The sequence below is a fragment of the Cololabis saira genome, chromosome 23, assembly GCF_033807715.1.
Source record: "Cololabis saira isolate AMF1-May2022 chromosome 23, fColSai1.1, whole genome shotgun sequence".
Lineage (NCBI taxonomy): Eukaryota > Metazoa > Chordata > Actinopteri > Beloniformes > Belonidae > Cololabis > Cololabis saira.
The window spans coordinates 29,502,025-29,525,145 of NC_084609.1; the positions used below are offsets into that span (position 1 = coordinate 29,502,025).

The 23,121-nt window shown below is 41.7% G+C and overlaps 1 protein-coding gene across 1 annotated transcript in view; it reads left to right on the forward strand.

The window, feature by feature from the left end:
* Nucleotides 1-23,121, forward strand: part of nav3 (neuron navigator 3) — a 321,553-nt gene that overhangs the window by 281,753 nt on the left and 16,679 nt on the right. The window contains 9 exon segments of the mRNA XM_061714666.1: nucleotides 4,759-4,782; nucleotides 5,226-5,392; nucleotides 10,714-10,867; nucleotides 14,237-14,423; nucleotides 17,143-17,237; nucleotides 17,326-17,418; nucleotides 18,520-18,688; nucleotides 19,936-20,171; nucleotides 22,234-22,388. Coding sequence (XP_061570650.1) covers nucleotides 4,759-4,782; nucleotides 5,226-5,392; nucleotides 10,714-10,867; nucleotides 14,237-14,423; nucleotides 17,143-17,237; nucleotides 17,326-17,418; nucleotides 18,520-18,688; nucleotides 19,936-20,171; nucleotides 22,234-22,388 — 1,280 coding nt within the window.

Here is a 23,121-nt window from a genome sequence, read left to right on the forward strand (position 1 = left end):
AATGGTGAATGATGCACAGATGCATTCTTAGGCGCTAGTAGGAATGGGCGATATTTTACTGTTCACGATATACCGTCAAAAAAATTCCCCACGGTAAGAATTTGTCATCTCGCGGTAAAAACGATAAATTCCCATTGATGACGTTTTTGTGTAAAACTGATTTATGGTTCTGTGTTAAATCCACGCACAACGTACGTGAAGGAAGGAAGGAAGGAAGGAAGGAAGGAAGGAAGGAAGGAAGGAAGGAAGGAAGGAAGGAAGGAAGGAAGGAAGGAAGGAAGGAAGGAAGGAAGGAAGGAAGGAAGGAAGGAAGGAAGGAAGGAAGGAAGGAAGGAAGGAAGGAAGGAAACAAGAAAAGAAGGGAGAAAAGAGGAAGGGAAGAAGGAAGGAGAGAGCAGGAAAAAAGAAGGAAGGAAGGAAGGAAGGAAGGAAGGAAGGAAGGAAGGAAGGAAGGAAGGAAGGAAGGAAGGAAGGAAGGAAGGAAGAAAATAAGGAAGGGGGGATGGGAGGAAGGAAGGAAGGAAGGAAGGAAGGAAGGAAGGAAGGAAGGAAGGAAGGAAGGAAGGAAGGAAGGAAGGAAGGAAGGAAGAAAAGAAGGGGGAAAAGAGGAAGGGAAGAAGGAAGGAGAGAGCAGGAAAAAAGAAAGAAGTAAGGAAGGAAGGGAGGAAGGAAGGAAGGAATTGACCCAGAAAGAAAGAAAGAAAGAAAGAAAGAAAGAAAGAAAGAAAGAAAGAAAGAAAGAAAGAAAGAAAGAAAGAAAGGAGAGAGCAGGAGGAAAGAAGGAAGGAAGGAAGGAAGGAAGGAAGGAAGGAAGGAAGGAAGGAAGGAAGGAAGGAAGGAAGGAAGGAAGGAAGGAAGGAAGGAAGGAAGAAAACAAGAAAAGAAGGGAGAAAAGAGGAAGGGAAGAAGTTGTACTTCAAGATTTACAGTCGCATGACAAAAGAAAATCTTAATTCTAAGACTGAAGATGTTGGAGCATAAAAAATATCTGGTCTTTATAGCAAATGAGGTAAATGTAACGCCAGAGAAACACAAGTGTGTGTCACATCTAATAGACTTTGTCCCTAATTGGATGATTGTGCACAAACAAAAAATGAAATGCAGTCTAAACTTAACAGACTTAAAGCAATTACTGCAAGTTTTTACTCCTAAACATCAATCAGCAAGCTACTGCATCACAAGGTCCTTTTCCTCTTACGTCCTGCATTCACAAATTTTAAGACCTGGCAATGACCAGATGAGTTTAATCATGTCCTGATATGTAGAATATTAAAAATGACATAGTTGCGCATCTTTAATTTTTTCAACTCTTTGTTTATGGAGGAAATAAAGCAACTAAATCTTGTGTTTTGCTTCGAAGTGTCAATTATGTTCAGAAATGTAGAAAAGTCATTTATGTAACCGCATCCGCAACCGCGGCTCTGTTTTCTCTGCTCTGCTCCGGTCTGGCTGCTCGCTGTACAGTAGCAGCTCGTCCCTGGCTGAGCGCTCGCATTTGCTGCAGTCCCCTGAGTCTGACAGCTGACATATTAGAAGTTCTGTCTCAGCCAAAGAGCACGAAATCAGAGCCTGCTTTTGGGTCCCTGCTGCAGTGCAAAACGCCCGCCCTTGAAAGAGACATGCGAGCTAACAGCATGAAAGTTCACTGCTGAGTGCAACATGGCATGTGAAGTGACACCAAAGCTTCAAGTAAAAGCCTCATGAATACCAACCAGTTCCCCTTTTTTTTTCTTTTTTTTTTCCGGCAGCGGTTAATAAATCATGTGCATAAAATTTGTGTCAGCGCGTCATGTGCAGAGGACGGACCTGAACTGAGGTTGGTGATATGTGAATGAAGACGCGGCAGGAAAAGGACTATAATGAGGAAGTCAACTGCTTTTCAATGAGACTTAAATTGCTTAATATTCTGACAACATAAATATGTATATTCTTGCAGGGTGTGAATAGTCAGGTGAATAGTGCAACATGTTTGTACTACCCTCAATGTTTGCTGGAGCCATTTGTCCATGTAGAAAATCATTAAAAACCCAAATTCCCTGAGGTGCCTGAAGAACCTCGTTTGCAGTTTGGGCTGTCCTTCTATTTGACGTCACCATGAATTATATGTGCAAAATGCCTAGATTGGCACGTTTCAGAGTAAAGAGTCAGCAGTCGTCTCACATCAGGCCACTTCTGAACAATGAGCTGACTAAACAAAAAGAACCGGGCCTCTTGAAGAAAAATGTCTTGCAGCCATTCTCTGTCTTTGACCACATGAGGGCAACGTAAGGATAAAACATTCACGTCCCGGCCCCGAGCTTAAGACACAAAAAAGTGAGTTTTGTTGGTGGCTCTTTGGTTAGCAGGGTGGATGCAACCTCGTCCTGTTGTTACATGGGCAAGGCAAGTTTATTTGTACAGCACAATTCAACACAAAGTAATTCAAAGTGCTTTACGTCAATATTAAAAGTGGCAAGACACAATTAAACAGTAAATAACAAATAAAATTAAAGCTGCAAGCAGCGATGAACGGGCCCTCGGGCGTGTAATTTTCACCAATAAAAGTCAAGGACTCAAAACTAAGTCAGAGGACACCACCCACGAGTCTTTATGTCAAACCATTCAAAAGTTATAGCAGAAAATAGGAACTATCAAATACGAACCAATCAGATGAAGGGGAGTCGCGCTTTTTCGTGTCTATCGTCGCCACGGTAACGCTTTTGACTGAGAAAAGTAATGCGCGTCGTCGCAGGATGGAGACGCACATTTTGATGTATAACACACCTGGGTGCACGTTACGGTTCGGGCGAAGAAGCGGCCGAAGGAATGGCATAAATTGCGCCAAAATTACACGATTAATTAAAAATGGCCGACTACCTGTTTGGTTTCGGCCATGACGCCAAGAGACTTTTCTATAAGTTGCGACATGATGCAGGTACTGATTTTCATGCATGTACGTCTAACCGTATTGTGGGGCTTGAGGCACAAAGTTTTCTAGGGGGCGCTGTTGAGCCATTAGGCCACGCCCATTAATGCAAACCATGAAATATCACTTTTTTCATCAGGCCTGGTTTGGTGAAAAATTTGGTGACTTTTGGGGCACGTTTAGGGGGAAAAAAGGCCCTCATTTCGTCGGAATAATTAAAACGAGGACAATTCCTACAGATAATAGGGCCTTTGCACTGTCAGTGCTCGGGCAATAATTAAATAAAATGATAAGAAAAGAGGTAAAATAATAAAAAGCACAAGTTGTTAAAAAGTAAGGGCAGTAGAGTACAGCAGGTACATCTCATTCTTACAATGGCAAGAATTACGTTTCTATACGGTTAAAACGTACAAAGACCGGGTCAAATACAGTTGTAAGAGCAGATTATAAGGTGCTGATTGGCTGATGTGTGATGGCAAAACCTATTTAGCCCGTGAACCTTTGATGGCTCAACAGGTGTGTTTCCGACTGGCAGGAGGAAACAGTTTTCGACCGCACGCACGCATGTACGCACTGATTGACATGCAATACCAGGCTGATGATTGTTTGTAACTGGAAAACTGAACTACGTGAGTGTAAAAATAAATCAATATTGTGCATCGCAAAGAAAGTTGAAATGGACATTCATTCATCATGCACCTGGCATCCATAAAGTAAGCGCGTCAAAAAGGTTCTTCCGTCGAAATACACCTCAGTGGCCTAAAGCGTTGGCTTGGCTTCTACAACAGTATTGCAAAAGTAATCTGTAACAATTCGAACGGTGAATTAAACCAATTTGACAATTTGACATAGGGTGGCTTTAAAGAAACAGGAGCTAAAACGAGGCATCTTCAACAAATACAGTATGTTGGAGGAATGTGCAGTAATATTAAAGCAGCGTCACAAAATCTAATCATGAATCTGTTAATGAAAATTATATACGTGCTTTAGCTACATGAAATTTGGTGTGTACATTTTTTTTGTCTATGTCAGGGGTCGGCAACCCAAAATGTTGAAAGAGCCGTATTGGACCAAAAACACAAAAAACAATTATGTCTGGAGCCGCAAAAAATGAAAAGTCTTGTATAAGCCTTAGAATGAAGGCAACACATGCTGCATGTATCTATATTAGTTATAACTGGGGGAAGATTTTTTTTCATTATGCACTTCGAGAAAAAAGTCAAAATGTCGATAAAAGTCGAAATTTCAAGATTAATGTTGAAGTACAATTTCGAGAAAAAAGTCGAAATGTCAAGATTAATGTTGAAGTACAATCTTGAGAAAAAGGTCGAAATGTCGAGAAAAAAGTCAAAATGTCGAGAAAATATTCAAATTTCGTGAAAAAAGTCAAAATGTCGATATTAAAAAGGAAAGGAAAAAGGATGAAAAAAGAGAAAAAAAGAAGAAAAAACTGGAAAAAAAAGGTCAAACCTTTTTGAAAAAGCTCCAGGGAGCCACTACGGCGGCTCTAGAGCCGCGGGTTGCCGACCCCCGGTCTATGTGCTTATGGTCATTGTTATGTTGTTCCATGCTTGTGCTATTATTATGATATAAAAACATTTAATGAATAGGGTGTTAATCCCAACTTTCCTTTAAGTGTGGTCGACCTGTGCATGATTACACATAATGGCTCTGCAGAGACGCCGGCCCCCCGGGGACGGTAACAGCAACCAGCGTGATTGTTTTCCAGCAACAGTAACTGAACCGGAGCTGCGAGGAGCAGCAGCTCCAGCTGATGTAGTCGTCTGTACATGGATGTGAAGTGCATGTGTGTGTGGGCGTGGCTTAACGGTGGGTGTGTTTTGCGTCTTCAGGTGGCTGATTCCATCCCGGCTCAGGTCAGTGGCTTCCAGAGTGACTTCTGTATGCGTGCAGTGGTTATTTTACCATCTCCACTTCCTTCCTGTGCTCTGTCTTTTCCCTTTCTCTCCCATTTCTGGGAATATCAGCATGGATACAGCCAACTTTCCCCCTCCCTACCCTTCTTAACCTCTCCGTTTGTCCTCCCTTGTCTTGATTGCCTGTTCATTTCTAACTTTTAGGGTCATTAAAAACCTGCCCCCCCGTCTTCCCCGTCCGTCTCTCATTCTCGTCAGTTCCTACAGCCCTGCTTTCCGCCTCTTTATTCCGCCTCTTTACCTAAACCAGACTATGGCCATTGCTTGGAAACAGCACGGAGCCTTTTCCTCTTTTCCTCATCTGACCTGATGTGATGTCTCTGGGAGTGACGTCTAGGGAACTGACAGGGGGGTTTGTGTCGTGTGTGTCGTGTGTGTTGCAGCTGCGTAGCTCCTTCAAGCAGGCCTTCAGCAAGAAGAAGACCAAGTCACAGTCGGCTCACGATGAGTCGGAGGAGATGAGCGACTCAATGCCATCCTCGCCCAAACTGCAGCACGACAACCGACAGGGCAGCATCGCCACGCTGCGCTCTTCCCCCTCCACCACAGAGTGAGTTGTACACGCAAAGCTTCCCCCATTCAAGCTCACTACACTTAGGGTTGCCACCTTTCAGAAATAGAAATAAGGGACGCCCCGATTTCAGCAGCGCAGGAGCCAAAAGAAAGCCCCAAAACTTCTAAACTGCATAAAAATGTGTTTATTTTATATGAAAAAACTAAATGCTTTGATTTAAAGTTTAAAGTGCCTTAATAGCATTGAACTTGCATGACTGTACAGACAGACAAGCATATAGCAACTGAAATAGCCTTCTATGCTATGTATGTCCACATCAGCCAAGATGTAAAATATAGCCTACAGGTGAAGAATATGGTGTAAAAGTTAACTTATTTCAATAATTCAACTAGAATATGGTGTAAAAGTTAACTTATTTCAATAATTCAACTAGAATATGGTGTAAAAGTTAACTTATTTCAATAATTCAACTAGAATATGGTGTAAAAGTTAACTTATTTCAATAATTCAACTAGAATATGGTGTAAAAGTTAATTTATTTCAATAATTCAACTAGAATATGGTGTAAAAGTTAATTTATTTCAATAATTCAACTAGAATATGGTGTAAAAGTCAACTTATTTCAATAATTCAACTAGAATATGGTGTAAAAGTCAACTTATTTCAATAATTCAACTAGAATTTGGTGTAAAAGTTAATTTATTTCAATAATTCAACTAGAATATGGTGTAAAAGTTAACTTATTTCAATAATTCAACAAGAATATGGTGTAAAAGTTAACTTATTTCAATAATTCAACTAGAATATGGTGTAAAGGTTAATTTATTTCAATAATTCAACTAGAATATGGTGTAAAAGTTAATTTATTTCAATAATTCAACTAGAAAATGGTGTAAAAGTTAATTTATTTCAATAATTCAACTAGAATATGGTGTAAAAGTTAATTTATTTCAATAATTCAACTAGAATATGGTGTAAAAGTTAATTTATTTCAATAATTCAACTAGAATATGGTGTAAAAGTTAATTTATTTCAATAATTCAACTAGAATATGGTGTAAAAGTTAATTTATTTCAATAATTCAACTAGAATATGGTGTAAAAGTTAATTTATTTCAATAATTCAACTAGAATATAGTGTAAAAGTTAATTTATTTCAATAATTCAACTTAAAAGGTTAAACTAATATATTACCTAGTCTTATAACATGCAAAGCAAGATATGTTAAACCTTTATTAGTTATAATTTTGATGATGGAATTGTTTATTGATTTCATAAAATATTCTCTAATTTATTTTTTATTTGGGGTTTTTATAAACTGTGAGCCATAATCATCAAAATCATAACAAATAAAGGCTGGAAATAACTCACTTTGAATGTAGTGGGGAAATAATATATTTGTTTCCCCTTTAGTTAAATTTACTACGAATGACGTTTTGCAATATATTTAAATTTTCCGACCTTCACCTGTATATTATGACATCAATAAATAAGAGCATAATATATTTTGCTGGCCTTAATGTTTCCTGTGTTTTATTTTGTTCATTATTGTTAAATTTAGTGTTGATGTGTGTGTGACAGACGTGTGTCTATAAAGGCTTAATGAAAATACGGGACAAATCGCATCCCGTATTAGTTCAATACGGGACGCAACATTTTTTTCTCAAATAAAGGACAATTCCGTATTTTACGGGACGGGTGGCAACCCTAACTACACTATCACTCCGATGTAAAAAACACGGAAATACTTCCTCAAGAGCTGTCTCCCTCTGAGATGCTCGGTTGTCTGTTCCTGTCGCCTCTGAGTAACTTTCACTTTCCCCGGTTGAACCCTCACCTCACTCTTCCCTCTCGCCGCGCTGCTCATCCTCTCCTGCAATGTTCCTCCAACCCGCCGTAGCCAGTGCGTTTGTGATAGCAAGTCCTCCCCCGTTTGGACGTCAAAGAAAAAGCAAGGCGGTCACGTGGTCTACAAACACAGATCCCGGTAACAGGCGCTGTTCCCGGCATGCTCCCGGGGAACATGTGTGTGCTGTGGCTTGTGCTGGTGTGACTGCATCTCCCTGCTGTGGATAGGGTTGCCAACCGGCCCTTTGGAAAACGGAATCGTCCCGTATTTAGAAACTAAAGTACGCGTCCCGTATTGAGCTGAAAAGTACGGAAGAGTATTAGGGCCAGGCAGGAGAAAAATTAAAATAATATTTTAGAGGAGGAAGATTTTTTTTTTCATTATGCACTTTGAGAAAAAAGTCGAAATGTCGAGAAAAAAGTCGAAATGTCAAGAGAAAAGTCAAAATGTTGAAAAAAAGTCAAAATGTTGAGATTAATGTTGAAGTACAATTTCGAGAAAAAAGTCGGAATGTCGAGAAAAAAGTCAAAATGTTGAGATTAATGTTGAAGAACAATTTCGAGAAAAAAGTCGAAATGTCGAGAAAAAAGTTGAAATGTTGAGATTAATGTTGAAGTAAAATTTCGAGAAAAACATTGAAATGTTAAGAAAAGAGTAAAAATTGAGTTTTAGCTAACGTTAGCCTCACATGCTTTAGTGTTGACTACTTGAATTATGTTATGTCGGTAACAACAAGGTTCAGAATACAAAAAATTGGCTTTACGATATTGATTTGTAACACATATCACACATATGCAGTTGCATAACTTCAGAAACGTCCCCTTAACGTTCCACTCCAAGGATGTAAGTTAGTTAGTTAGTTAGTTACGGCTGCTGCTGAGACATTTCCACTTTATTCACCAAATTGTATTTCAACATTAATGTCGACATTTTGACTTTTTTTCTCAAAATTGTATTTCAATATTATTCTCGGCATTTCAAATTTTTTCTCGACATTTCAACTTTTTTTTTCGAAGTGCACAATAAAAAAAAATCTTCCCTTCTCAAATATTTTTCCTCCTGCATGGCCCTAATACTCTTCCAAATAGAAAATGGATGCACTTTGTCCCGTATTACTGTTAGAGTCAAAAAATAGTAATAAAATGCCAATGGAAAATGGCATTGATTTGTTGAGTTCATAAGTTATTTTTTTCTGTTTTACTCCAACTGTAGCTACAGTCATGGCCTTTGAAGCACAAATATCTTTACTAGATTTTTCTAGACTTTCTGTTTGCACTTTTGATATTGCACTAAAAATGTGCACCATTACAGAATGGATGTTCTGCTTTCTTTCTATTGTTTTATATACATTTATACAATTTTAAGTTAAGCAGGAAAGGTTTCTGTTTAAGAAAGATACTTATTTTATTCAGTTCATTTTGTTATTTTGTATTAAAGTGAACTGCTGGATAATAATTAGTTTTCCATGTGTTCATGGCATTCAAAAATATGCATCTAATTCAATTCAGGTTTGAGTCAAACTGTTAAAAATAGTTTCACTCACAAAAAAAGAGGCTAAAAAAATTCACCACGCCAGGAAAGGTGAAAGCAATCGGGTCGGCCGGCCCTGCAGATGAGGAGTCCCTTATTTATTGTTCAGGGAGTTGGCAACCCTAGCTGTGAACCCCTCCAGCGGCATGCCGGAGGGGACGCGTGACCCGACGAGCCGGGACCCCAAACACGTCCAGTTCATCAGGGATGAAATGGTCTGCACTTGTGGTCTGCGCTGACGCTCACCCGCCTCTTTATTAGCTACACCTGACACGCCTAACGCAGCCCTGAGTGTCCGTGTACTCCGAGCACGCGCAGCGTATCAGCCGGAGCAGACGTGCCTCCCACGGCGGCCCGTCAGGGTGTAGTGTGCTTCTTCTAAAAAAGCTTGTCAAGGTTCTTCTCGGCACTTTCTCATTAGTCCATCCCCACACATTCACACTCTCACACGGCGGCTCTGTTGAGTGTGTTGCCCGGCAACAGCTCCGCTCACTAAAGTTATTCTATGCAACTTCCTCGAGCTAGCAAGAATTTTGAAAGAGGCACCTCTAAGCCCCGCCCATTCGGTCCGAATGATACGGATTGGTCCAGGTCCAGGAAGGGAAAGAACCAATCAGATGTCTTCATTTTAAACCACGCCTCCCCCCGCCCTGTCCCATGCGCGCACTCGCTTCCAGCCCCCCCGTGTCCACTTCTCACGGGTCCTCCTGGGCTCACAGTGTCCCAGTGTAACCCCCCTCCCTCCCCTCTGCCACGGAGCCCAGTAGTTATTTCCAGAGCGGCTCGGTCCCGCTGTGTGAGAGCGGGGAGCAGAGCGTCGGTCCGGGCTGCTGCTGCAGGACTCTATGCCCAGCATTAGCTCCTGCAGCGGCAGCCCGCCGGGACACGAAGAGCCGCTGCAGCTCCGGCTCGGAAGCTGTATGGGGTCCGTGGGGATGTAGGCATCTCCATCACGGCGAGAGCGGAGAGCGCCGGTGCACGGCACGGCACCGCAGCGGCTGGCGGAGCGCTGCGCCAGCCGGGGACGCGGCGGGAGCACACACACACGTAGCCACAGCTACGCCGTAGGGTACGCCGTAGGGTACGGCGTAGGGTACGGCGTAGGGTACGGCGTAGGGTACGGCGTAGGGTACGGCGTAGGGTACGGCGTAGCCGTGGCTTTAGAGCCTGCAGCGCACCGCAGCGCTGCCGTGCCGTGCACCGGCGCTCTCCGGGGGCTTAGAGGAAGCGCCACTTTCAAATCTTGCTAGCTCTAGGAAGTTGCATAGAATAACTTTAACGTAGCATTGGCGGCTAACACAGGTGACTTGGTGACTATTATGCGAAGGAATTGTTTAAGCCTCCTTCCTTCTGCTCTCCTTGTACCTTTTATTAACTTTTTACCTTTCCTCGACACCTCCGTCCACATCAGCCCATTAGGAGTTGGTTTCTTCTGGACATTAGTTTGCTTGTGGTTTGGCTATCAATGGGACTGATTTAGTTTACTTCGGTTTTGGCTAGTTGTTCTTATGTGTTAAAACGTTCCTCTTTTCATATTTACTTGTGAGAAACCTGGTTAAAAAGTAGCCAATTTGCCATCAAATACCATTTAGGCCACACAGCTTCCCACTGGTGTAGAAAGATTGGTTACACCAGGCCGTCAAATGCACTGCAAAAACTCAAAATCTTAACAAGAATATTTGTCTTATTTCTAGTTAAAATGTCTCATTTTTAGTAATAAAAAATATCATTACACTTAAAACGAGACTCATCACTGGAAAAAAAAAAGGGGCGGGAAACACGCTAAGCTATCAATGGGAGTGATTTGCTGTACCAGATGCCCCCCCCACTCACCCCACTGACTCCAGCTTCCCCCTGAACTTACGCGCTCTTCTTCCTGTGAGGCGTGTTTGCTCTAGACTGTGTGTGTGCGTGCGTGCTTGGTGTAACCCCCCCGAAGGTGACCCCCCCACCCTCCCTGTGTGTAACCCTGCCTGCAGGCTGTGCGAGTGCACCGAGGCCGAGGCTGAAACCATCCTGCAGCTGAAGAACGAGCTGAGGGAGAAGGAGCTGAAGCTGACCGACATCCGCCTGGAGGCCCTGAGCTCGGCCCACCACCTGGACCAGATCCGGGAGGCCATGAACCGCATGCAGGTGAGCCGGCACTCGCCACAAACACCAGAGGAGGTTGTATCGGATGTACTGATGGTAGACCAATACCAAACAGCCACTGGAGAACATAACGGGCCAATGGAGCTGTCATTAGCTGGGCTTATGGCACTTTTCCACTAGCACCTACTCGGCTCTACTCAACTTGGCCTGGTTTCTTTTCCATAACAATTCAGCACCTGGAGCAGAAGTAGGAGGTTGGAGTGAAGCTGCTGTGACGTATTTGATTGTGTATCTAAACGAAGAAGACAACAACACTAAAGATGGAGAACCTGGAGGAGATGATAGATGTGCTGCTGGGTCTGTGGCTTACGGTATAAATAAATATAAATAAATATATATACATATTTATATTTTATTTATAAATAAATAAAATATAAATAAAAAGAAACGCCGCTGCAAATAAAATAAACGCTGCAAGTAAAAACAAACTCCGCTGCAAATAAAAGAAACGCTGCAAATATAAAGAAACGCCGCTGCAAATAGAAAAAAAAAACAGCGCAAATAAAAAAGCCACAACGGAGGTGAAATACCGGGGACTATTTTGACTATTTTTGCTGATGCACCGGTGTTTTTTACGTGAGAGGAGAAGTAGACGACGAAGAGGACGTAAGTGAAAAGGAAGAAATAAGAAGAGCGAGGAATAAGAAGAACAACGAACGAGAAAATACGTGAAAGGGTTAGTGTTCAACGTCGCTACGTGTAATTTTTAATGTGGAACACCGGTGCATCGGCAAAAATAGTCCTCGGTAATTCACTTCTGTTGTGGCTTTTTTATTTGCCTCGTTTTTTTATTTTATTTGCAGCGGGGTTTCTTTATATTTGCAGCGGCGTTTGTTTCTGTTTGCAGCGTTACTTTTATTTTCAGCAATGGCGGGTCTGGGCCACCGTAGTGGTTTGTGTTCCATATCAAGTTAAAAAATGAGAGTTAGAGAAGCTTCAAGCGGCGATGCTTTTTAATGTTTTTTAGTTTGTCTCGGCGCTGCTGAAAAGTCAGCTGGAGCCGTGAGCAGCTATGAAGAGACAGAGCTCCTGGTAGATCTGGTCGTTCCTTATCACCGTCTAGATCCCTTTTTAATTCTCTCCTCAGCACCAGGTTTATGAACATCTGCACCTCAGAGTTGGATCACCAAACAGACTTCTGCTGCCATTGCTGGTCGAATAAAATGAACAAGAATCCGTCAGAGTCTCTTTCTCTGATTTCCTCCTCCTGACTCAGACGTCTGACTCCAACCCCCCGACCAATCGGTGGTGTGTAGTGTGATGATGTCAGATACAGCCGACTCAGCCGCTTAGAACCTCGGCAGAATAGATACAGAAAAGTATCTACTCTGCAAGTTAGATCCCTGGTGGAAAGGCGAGTGGAGGTGAGTCGGGCTGAGTAGGTACTAGTGGAAAAACACCATTAGCTTCAGGGTTGAGCCCATGTGTGATGTAAAATAGTACCGTTACCTTAAAGCCCTTTGCCCCTGTGGTTTACCCTACAGCCCAGAGTTAGTGCTCTCATGTTCTGTCTTGTCAACCCGACACGGACACGTTTCAACAGGAGTCCTGGTCATTTCTTTAACACAAGCCATAGCTCTACCCACTCAGTTCCAGAAAATCCTCTCGGTACGGGTCGGGCAGCCCTCCTGTTGACAGCCATTTCCTCTGGTACAGAACGTACTGACACAAGCACAATGAACCACAGTCGAAAACACCAAAATGGCTGCAGAGTTGCTAACAACACCTCGGAAAAGTTCTGTTACGGCCATCAGAAGTCCTGTCTCAGCAACCCAAGGCCCCATGCAGGGCACGTTTGCGTTTGAGCACTTTGGTGCGTCACCTTTTGTGGGTTTAATTGATCTGTCAACATGCATCATCTTGGCACATGAGGGTGTCCATGGTGCATTTGTGCATCAGATAATAAAACAAACAACTTGTGAGCATCATTGTAATTTGCAGGCCTGTCCTCGTGGTCTTTTCCAATCTCATTTTACCCCTTGCCTCCGTCATTCACCCTGCACCTCCTCCGCACCGGCTCTTCTGCTACGTAGATTTAAATGACACCAGTTTTGGCTCGTTATCTGATGTTTGATTTAATTTTACATTGTGCTCATGGGGTTTGAAAACGACATCACATGTAGTCTTTGAGCCTTTGGTGAAAGTAATTGAATCTAAGAATTATATTGTGGTGTTTCTATTTCCTGCACAATTCAACCTGAGGTCTTAATGGGAGGAAAGCAGCATCACATCAAACGCGGTAATGATTACAGGCGCTGCAGACCGCCGACCCTGAATGTTTCAGGTATTTCTTTGGCCAAAAGGAACCTGATAACCTCAACATCAGCTTGCCCGCAGCGTCTACACGAGGCCGTCAATGTAGGGCTGGGGATCCATTCAAATGTGAAGAATCGATTCAATTCCGATTCTTAAGATTCAGAATCGATTATCAAGATTTGATTCGATCCGATTCCGATATTGATTTGGGTTAGTGTTATTAAAACTGTTTTTTGAACTGTTGCATGAATTATATGACTGTAGTTCTGCAACATATTACTACTAGTATTATATTGAGATTCAACAGCAAGTATTGCAGCTAATGATGCTGTAAGGACCAATCAGCTCCCAGAATGCTGATAGAACTGCTTTCAGAAACATCATGTGGGTCAGAATTACCAAACAGATCCAGGGAGGAAACAGAGACGGATGAAATCGGTTTTATTTTTTCCCAGATTCCGTTTTTAGTTTTTCCATTTTCTGTTTTTTTTGGGTTTCTAATTTTTGAGAAATTGGTTTTTAGCATTTTATGCAAATTTAACCCCAAGAAAGTATATAAAGCAATGAAATATAGACAATTCATGCAACTATAACTGAAAACTTGAATGTTTTCATTCAACAGTTATTTTTGCATACATACACATATAATTAGCTGCCCATTTCTGTACATAAATATAAACAAAATCCAACTTTTTTCTTCAAACTCTTGGATAAAACCATTTAAATGTGTTTTTAGATTTGAAACTATTGAAGTTTCAAAGTTTGACAACGTTGGTAGGATCAATGGAGTCGCCATGGACGTACTGTATCACTTCTTTGTATCACTTCTTTGCAGATCTACAAAGTAGATTTGTGTATGAGTGTGCAGCAGCTTAAAGTCTCGTCTCAGATACGGGGATGGCATACGACTCCTTATCTAACACGCAACCTTTATTACAAAGAGAGCCTTGAAGATCAAAAAGCTTCTCATGGCCCATAATTCCAATGATGCTGATTGAAAATAATAACAGTTACCAAGCTGGGTAGCTAGAAACCGCCACCATCTGTTGCAGCAGCCATTAGATTTCTCTCATTTCTGTTATTTTCTCCACACAGAACGAGATCGAGGTGCTGAAAGCAGAGAACGACCGCCTCAAGTCCAGCGGCAACGCCACGCCGACCGCCACTCCCGTCAAGACGGCCAGGCCGCCGTCCGAGACCTCCAGCACCTCCTCGTCCTCCTCGCGCCAGTCCCTGGGCCTTTCCCTCAACAACCTCAACATCAGCGACACCATGATGTCAGGTCAGTTCAGCCTCCGCGCTGGTGTTTCCAAAGGAACACTCATTATTTTAAGAAACCGCGAATCTGCCAAGTTAAAATCAATCAAGTTTGCTTTTAAGACTGTGGGAACTGGGGCCACAAGTGTTTTTCCTGCAGCACTGGCTTGAAGTCGCCGTCTTCAAAAGCATCTCGGGAAATGCTTCATAACTGCAGAAAAAACTTAATGGACTGATGAAATCTCTGTCCTCCCTACTGCGATGGTTCGCGGAGGAGCAGAACGCTGTTTTATAACCACACTTTTCAGCCACATGAGCAAACTGGAGATCTCTCCAGTTCTCCAGGCCCGGTCCATTTAAGAAGTGGAAGCATTTCTCCCATCACTTGTCTCGTAATTGACATGGACGGCGCCGCTCTCTCCGGGGACCCGGGCCCTCGTTAATTGACGGCGGAATCAGCCAAAAGCGGTGACGCGTGGGAAGATGAGTGCGCCGAGGGAAAGTTATCACCCCGACGCAGCCCACAACCAACGGAAAGAGTGCCAAATGCAAAGTGCTCTCCTCCACACTTGGAAACGGAATCTGAGAGAAAGAAAATGAAGAGAGATTTAGGGTGGAAGTCGTGAAAGTGGTGACCAGGGCTTGTTGTCAAAGACTGGAGGCAGCACAATAGTTTAAAACACATCTTTTATGACCCGTCTTGTGCCATGGCCCATACACAAGATGTTAGCTTATAGACATAATGGATGTTTTGGCAGCTGAAGAGACAAATATTCAATTTAGAAGCTGTTAGACCATGGGTCGGCAACCCGCGGCTCTAGAGCCGCATGCGGCTCTTTAGCGCCGCCCTAGTGGCTCCTGGAGCTTATTCAAAAATGTTTGACCTTTTTTTTCATTATTTTCTTCTTTTTGTCTTGTTTTTTCCTTTTTTTCCTCTTTCTTTCTTCCTTTTTCCTTTCCTTTTTAATCTCGACATTTTGAATTTTTTCTCAACATTTCGACTTTTTTCTCGAAATTGTACTTCAACATTAATCTCGACATTTCGACTTTTTTCTTGAAATTTTGACTTTTTTCTCGACATTTCGACTTTTTTCTCGAGATTGTACTTCAACATTAATCTAGACATTTTGACCTTTTTCTCGACATTTAGACTTTTTTCTTGAAATTTTGACTATTTCCTTGACATTTCGACTTTTTTCTCAACATTTTGACTTTTTTCTCGACATTTCGACTTTATTCTCAACATTTCGCCTTTTGCCATTTGCCTTCATTCTAAGGCTTATACAAGACTTTTCATTTTTTGCAGCTCCAGACATATCTGTTTTTTGTGTTTTTGGTCCAATATGGCTCTTTCAACATTTTGGGTTGCCGACCCCTGTTTTAGACCAAAAGAAAACAAATAATGGACTAAAAAAAGAAGAAGCTTTTTCTTTTTTCCTTCAAATCTGACAGTTTTTTGAGGTCTTGAAATAGGCAGCACAGTGGCTCAGTGATTGCCTCACAGCTAGAAGGTTCCCGGTTCGACTCCCAGGCCCAGCAGGGTCTTTCTGTGTGGAGTTTGCATGTTCTCCCCGTGCTTGCGTGGGTTTCCTCCGGTTACTCCGGTTTCCTCCCACACTCCAAAAACATGCATGCTAAGTGGTTAATTGATGGTTCTTCATAGTGTGAGTATACATGGTTGTTTGTGTATCTATTTACCACATAGATGATATACAACCAAAAAACAGAATGCACTAGTTTAGACATTTAATAAACCCAGTAGAATATAAACAAAATATAAGACAAAAATAGCTCATATTCAATTCGATTTTATTTATATAGCGTCTAATACAACAGATGTTTTCTCTAGACGCTTTCCAGAGACCCAGAACATGAACATAAACATAAACATAAACCCCCGAGCAATTATTACATAAACAATGGCAGGTAAAAACTCCCATAGTGGGAGAAAAACCTTAAACCAAACAGTGGCAAGAAAAACTCCCCTTTAGGAGGGAAGAAACCTTGAGCAGGACCTGGATCATAAGGGGGGACCCTCCTGCCGAAGGCCAGACTGGGGGAGTCAGGGACGTCAGCAGCACACAGCAGGCAGGTGGAAGCAGCAGCGGGATGACCAGAGCTGGGGGAGGGGTGCAGGCAGGCGGAAGCAGCAACGGGATGACCAGAGGGAAGGGGAGGGCGTCAGCAGCACACAGCAGACATCCACATAGGCAGGTGGAAGCAGCAACGGGATGACCAGAGTGGGGGGGGGGCGGACCGGGACCGCAGGCCAGAACACAGCTCCTGAGGCTCCGGCCTGCAAACATGCACAAAAGAGAAAAAAGGGGGGCCGGCACAAGAAACTAAAGGGACGATGGACAAAAACGATAGCTATGAGATATTTATAATAAATAAAAATGGAAATGGAGAAGAGAGATTATTTTGAATGTTATGGCAGCAACACATCTCAGAACCGGGAACAGAGGCAACACAAGTAATTTGCACAAATCAAAAACGACTGGAGGAGCATTTGATGACTAATTAGATTAAGTGTTAACAGGTCAGAAACATGAATGGATATAAAAGAAGCATTTCAGAGAGACAGAGCCTCTCGTATGTAAAGAGGGGGAAGGTTCACCAATACAGTATACAGCAGCCGAGTCATGTTATTCACCTGTTGTCAGATAACTTTATTAGTGGTCAGAGACTGTTTCTCTGTTTCAGCTCTGATATATTTAACGTGACTGTTTTTGTTTAATTTTCAGATATTATGCTAGATGACTACGAGGGGAATCTCCGTAAAGAAGGTCGCAGCGTTAGAATAGTTGTGAGCATCAGCAGCGGCCCAAACACTACCAAGGTTTGTTGATTCGTCCGACCACAGCCGCCCCGTCACATTCTTTCATGTCTATCGACTGCCGTTTTTAACAGTTCTCACATTTGTTCAGGGTAAAAGACTGGAGTACCTGATTGGGTCTATAGGTGTGAGTGGGAAAACCAAGTGGGATGTCCTGGACGGGGTCATTCGACGCCTCTTCAAGGTAAGCACACGATGGTACATTAGTGGAGTTCAGTCGTTTGGAGACGGAAAGATCCTCATGTTCGTTTGTCTGGTGCACCATCAGAAAACCAGTGAACAGATTCAAACTTTAATACAAGCTTTTATTATATCATGCACAATGTTCTCCAGCCAGAGAGGTACAAACCACAGAGGTATGAGAGAAAATGCACACGGTGGTCATGGATCCAGTCGTATTTATACTAAAAAGGGAGGTGTTCTTTGTACGTAAACCACATCTGCCAAACATATCAAACCTTCAGCCGTATATCCCTGTTTATTACTTCCTACTGAAGATGTCAACCCAGATAACGGATGAGACCCATCAGTGTTAAAACATGTTTCTCTTCATTATCTTCACCTAAAGAAACACTATTTTAACAGCCTAGTCAGAAAACAGGAGTTGACCCTGCAAATAGAGAAAATAGCTGAACTATAGCTACACTGCAAAAACTCTAAATCTTAAGAATATTTGTCTTATTTCTAGTTAAAATGTCTCATTGTTAGTCAAAAAATCTCATTACACAACAATTTTCACCTGTTTCAAGTAGATTTTCACTTAAAATAAGTAGAAAAATCTGCCAGTGGAACAAGATTTTTTGCTTGTAATAAGAAGATAAATCTTGTTCCACTGGCAGATTTTTCTACTTATTTCAAGTGAAGATTTACTTGAAACAGGTGAAAATTGTCAAATAACTAGTTATTTTTCTGGTAATGACTCTTGTTTTAAGTGTAATGAGATTTTTTGACTAAAAATGAGACATTTTAACTAGAAATAAGACAAATATTCCTGGTAAGATTTTGAGTTTTTGCAGTGTAAACTCCTGAACAGGAGGTGACTCTGCAAATAGAGAAAAACCACCAGTGTAGAATCTTATAGAAAAACCCTTCAAACCTTTAAACAATTTCATAAAATCCTAACAATCACAGATGGCTTTCTGTGTTTGGCATAAAGGTCTTATGGCGGACATTTTTGTTTTCTAACAGCCATCTGAGAGTTGAATAAACCTATATTCTGTCACTTAAAACTCTTTGGAAGTGTCTGTATGTTGATGGTGACCCCTGGTGCCCTCCCTGGCTGCAGGAGTACGTGTTCCGGGTGGATCCTACGACCAGCCTGGGTCTCAGCTCGGACAGCATCATCTCCTACAGGATGGGCGAGGTGGTTCGCTCTCACGCCTCTGAAGTGCCTGAGCTGCTGCCCTGCGGCTACCTGGTGGGCGACAACAACATCATCAAGATCAACCTTAAAGGTCTGTCACGAGTTGAGCACGAGTCGCTGTTTGCCAGGCACGTTCACCGCATCCTTCAAATGGTTTTAGAGGTGTCTTTAGAGGCCAAAACTGTCACGGTGCGGTTGGAGTAGGACCCAGATGCAGGAGACCAGAAGGCAGGAGTTCCAAAAATGAGGATTTATTTAAACTAAAAACGCTGCAATGCAGGATCCAAAATCAGAAACAAGAGCCAAACCTAGACAAAACCAGAAAAACATGACATGGCACATGGAGGAACAAAACAGTACGGACCAGCAGGGAGCAGGGAAAGACAAGACTAGATACAGAGAAGGGTTAACGAGACACAGGTGCAGACAATCAGGGCAGATGGAAACAGGAAGGTCAGCGCCCCCTAGAAAACTTTGTGCCTCAAGCCCCATAATACGGTTTGACGTACATGCACGAAAATCGCTACACACCTGTATCATGTCGCAACTTAAAGAAAAGTCTCTTGGCGCCATGGCCGAAACCGAACAGGAAGTCGGCCATTTTTAATTAATCATGTAATTTTGGCGCAATTTATGCCATTTCTTCGGCCGCTTCTTCACCCGAACCGTGACGTGCACCCAGGTGTGTTATACATCAAAATGTGCGTCTCCATCCTGCGACGATGCGCATTACTTTTCTCAGTCAAAAGCGTTACCGTGGCAACGATAGAAGCCAAAAAGCGCACCCACCCTTCATCTGATTGGTCGATATGTGATAGTCCCTATTCTCTGCCATAACTTTTGAACGGGTTGTGATGAAGACATGTGGGTTGAGTCATCAGGCTCGGTATTGAGTACTTGACCTTTATTGGTGAAAATTGCACGCGCAAGGGCCCGTTCATCGCTGCTTGCAGCTTTAATTATACTTAATATTATACTTGTGACATATACGTATCTGCGCAGCACTCAGATACTGAGCAGCAACCAAACACGGCTGCATTGCATTGTGGGAAGTTTCTGCTTAGCTAGTGTCCATCAATCCACACTAATACATTTTTCCAGAATGAGTATGGATAGCGCATACTATTGAGTATGTACTAATGTTTTGGACGCACTAAAAAATCTCACATACTGTTTTTGCTACTCATTAGGGTGGAAGGATGGAATTTCAAAATAAAACAGGAAGTGACAAAAACAGCTGCCTAGAAATACCTCCAGGAAATAACCACTAGACCGTGTGATACAGCAGGTAATATTAGGGAGTGTTTCATTTCTCATTTCTTTCCTTCTTCCCCACAGGAATGAAGGAGAACAGCATCGACAGCCTGGTGTTCGACACCCTCATCCCGAAGCCCATAATCCAGCGATACCTCAACCTGTTGATGGAGCACCGGCGGATCATCCTGTCAGGGCCCAGCGGCACCGGGAAGTCCTTCCTCGCCGCCAAGCTGGCCGAGTACATCATCTCCCAGACGGGGCAGGTGGTGACCGAGACCAACGTGGCCAGCTTCAACGTGGACCAGAATTCCAGCAAGGTAGGGGAGCGAGGCGCCGTCCAGCTCATCAGGATTTCAGGCTCTTCAGAGCAGCAGTCTTTAAACACATGCAGGATTTAGCCTGCAGTGTGCTGCTGTTCTTAATGAGCAAGGTGATGTTTCATACCTTTATCAGGGTCTCTTTTACTTCAGGGTACAAGCATCCAAGGCTTTTTATGACAGGAAAGCGATTTCATCTTTTTTCCCATCTCTTTTTTTGGTTTCTTTTGTATATTCTTGAATACAAAGACAATTGAGATCAGTAAATACCTCATGTCTCTCTTCTGATTTAAAGTAAAGCTCGTAGCATTGTGAGCTCCTGTGACATACGGTGCTTTTGGCATCACATCACCATTTTAAAGACACATACGTTTCTAGTTTCTTCAGAGACTTAAAAGTGGACAGCATGAGATCATGCAGAGAGCCCCTTAGCTTTCAGAAAGCATTTTTAATATCGTTATAATGGGTTAAAGCCTCTCATCCTCTGCAGTCCATCTTATAATTATCCCTCAGGATACAGAAACCTGATGAAAAGAGTTGCAGTTTTCTGCGACTTCTGTTCAACAGTCATGCAAATATCTGTAAAACTTAAAGAACTTAATAATGTTCTTTTTAAACTATTTCTGCACAACTCAAGGTTGGACAAACTTAGTTAAAGTGATCCAGTTGGAGAAAAAAATGTACACTCAAAATGTGGCTTTCAAATCTGCTTTTCATAGCATTGGCATCGCATTGTGGCATAGAATAGTCAAATTGGTTTAATTCACCGTACGAATTTTTACAGATTACTTTTGTAATACTGTATTTAACCCGGTCTTTGTACGTTTTGACCGTATAGAAATGTAATTCTTGCCATTGTAAGAATGAGATATACCTGCTGGATCTACTGCCCTTACTTTTTAACAACCTGTGCTTTTTATTATTTTACCTCTTTTCCTATCATTTTATTTCATTTTATTTGTTATTTACTGTTTAATACGGAAGAGTATTAGGGCAATGCAGGAGAAAAAATATTTGAGGAGAAGATTTCTTTTTTTTATTGTGCACTTCGAGAAAAAAGTCGAAATGTGGAGAAAAAAGTTGAAATGTCGAGATTAATGTTGAAATACAATTTCAATAATAAAGTCGAATTTCCATGAATACAGTCGAAATTTCGAGAATAAAGTTGAAATACATTTCAACTTTTTTCTCGAAATTGTACTTCGACATTAATCTCGACTTTTTTCTCGACATTTCGACTTCTTTCTCGAAGTGCATAATGAAAAAAAAATCGTCCTCCTCTAAAATATTATTTTTATTTTTCTCCAGCGTGGCCCTAACACTCTTCCGTACGAACCTGAATTGAATTAGATGCATAATTTTGAATGCCATGAACACATGGAAAACAAATTATTATTCAGTAATTCACTTTAATACAAAATAACAAAATGAACTGAATAAAATAAAGTATCTTTCTTAAACAGAAACCTGTCCTGCTTAACTTAAAATTGTATAAATTAATATAAAACAATAGAAAGAAAGCAGAACATCCATTCTGTAATAGTGCACATTTTTATTGCAATAGCAAACAGAAAGTCTGTAGAAAACTTGTATAGAATAAATTCGAAATTTCGTGAATAACATTAAAATTTTGAGAATAAAGTTGAAATACATTTCAACTTTTTTCTCGAAATTGTACTTCAACATTAATCTCGACATTTCGACTTTTTTCTTGACATTTTGACTTTTTTCTCGACATTTTGACTTTTTTCTCGACATTTCGACTTTTTTCTCTAAATTGTACTTCAACATTAATCTCCACATTTCAACTTTTTTCTCCACATTTCGACTTTTTTCTCGAAATGCATAATGAAAAAAAAAATCTTCCTCCTCTAAAATATAATTTTTATTTTTCTCCTTCCTGGCCCTAATGCTCTTCCGTAGTCTAATTGTGTGTTAATTGCCTCTTTTAATGTTGATGTAAAGCCCTTTGAATGACCTTGTGTTGAACTGTGCTGTACAAATAAACTTGCCTTGCGTTTCCACATGCTGATCCGAGCCTGCTGTCTCTGTTTGTCCCCAGGACCTGCGTCAGTACCTGTCCACCCTGGCCGAGCAGTGCAACTCCGATGAGACGGAGGTAGATCTCCCCACCGTGGTCATCCTGGACAACCTGCACCACATCGGCTCGCTGAGCGACATATTCAACGGCTTCCTCAACTGCAAGTACTACAAATGGTGAGTCAGCTCTTCCTCCCCCGGGAGCTGGGAGGCTCGCAGGGACACGACGCACCGAAGGTCGCAGCAAGAGTCAAGTGGGTTCACATTTATTTACACAGCCTGAAGTCAGAGGGGAGTAGCACTGCACAAATCCTTGGAGCGTAGTTTTCCCCCTTCAGCTGAGGGAGGAGAAGCAGCAGTGGAGGAAGAACATTATAGCTGAACTTTATAGCTGAATGTTTACTTTTATCACACGCTGCTCTTTTACACAAGAAGTACAGGCCATTTAACTAAATTCCATTCAGTTCCATTATAATCCAATGTGTTATAATCCATGTTCATTTTGGCTAAAACCAATTTAAATTCAAATAAGGCCCATTAATTATAAAAGCAGCTTAAGTAAAAGAACCCAAGAGAGTATTCACTTAGATGCAATCCTCCCTCCTGAACATGCATGTAGTGGAAAGGAAGAAGTAGAAAAGAATAGAATAGAATAAAACTTTATTGATCCCCCAGAGGAGAAATTCACTTGTGCAGCAGCAAACATACACACGCTCGATTTTTACCAAATATACACCAAAGTATGAAAAGGTATAAAAAAAAATAATAAATAGCAAGTGATTAAAAAAGAGCAATATACATTTTTTTTTTTTAAACGAAAAATGAATAATGTGTACATGTGCAAAGAGACAAAAATAAAATCTGTCAACGTGAAGAAACATCCAGGAGAGCGAGGCCTACAAGGCCGGGT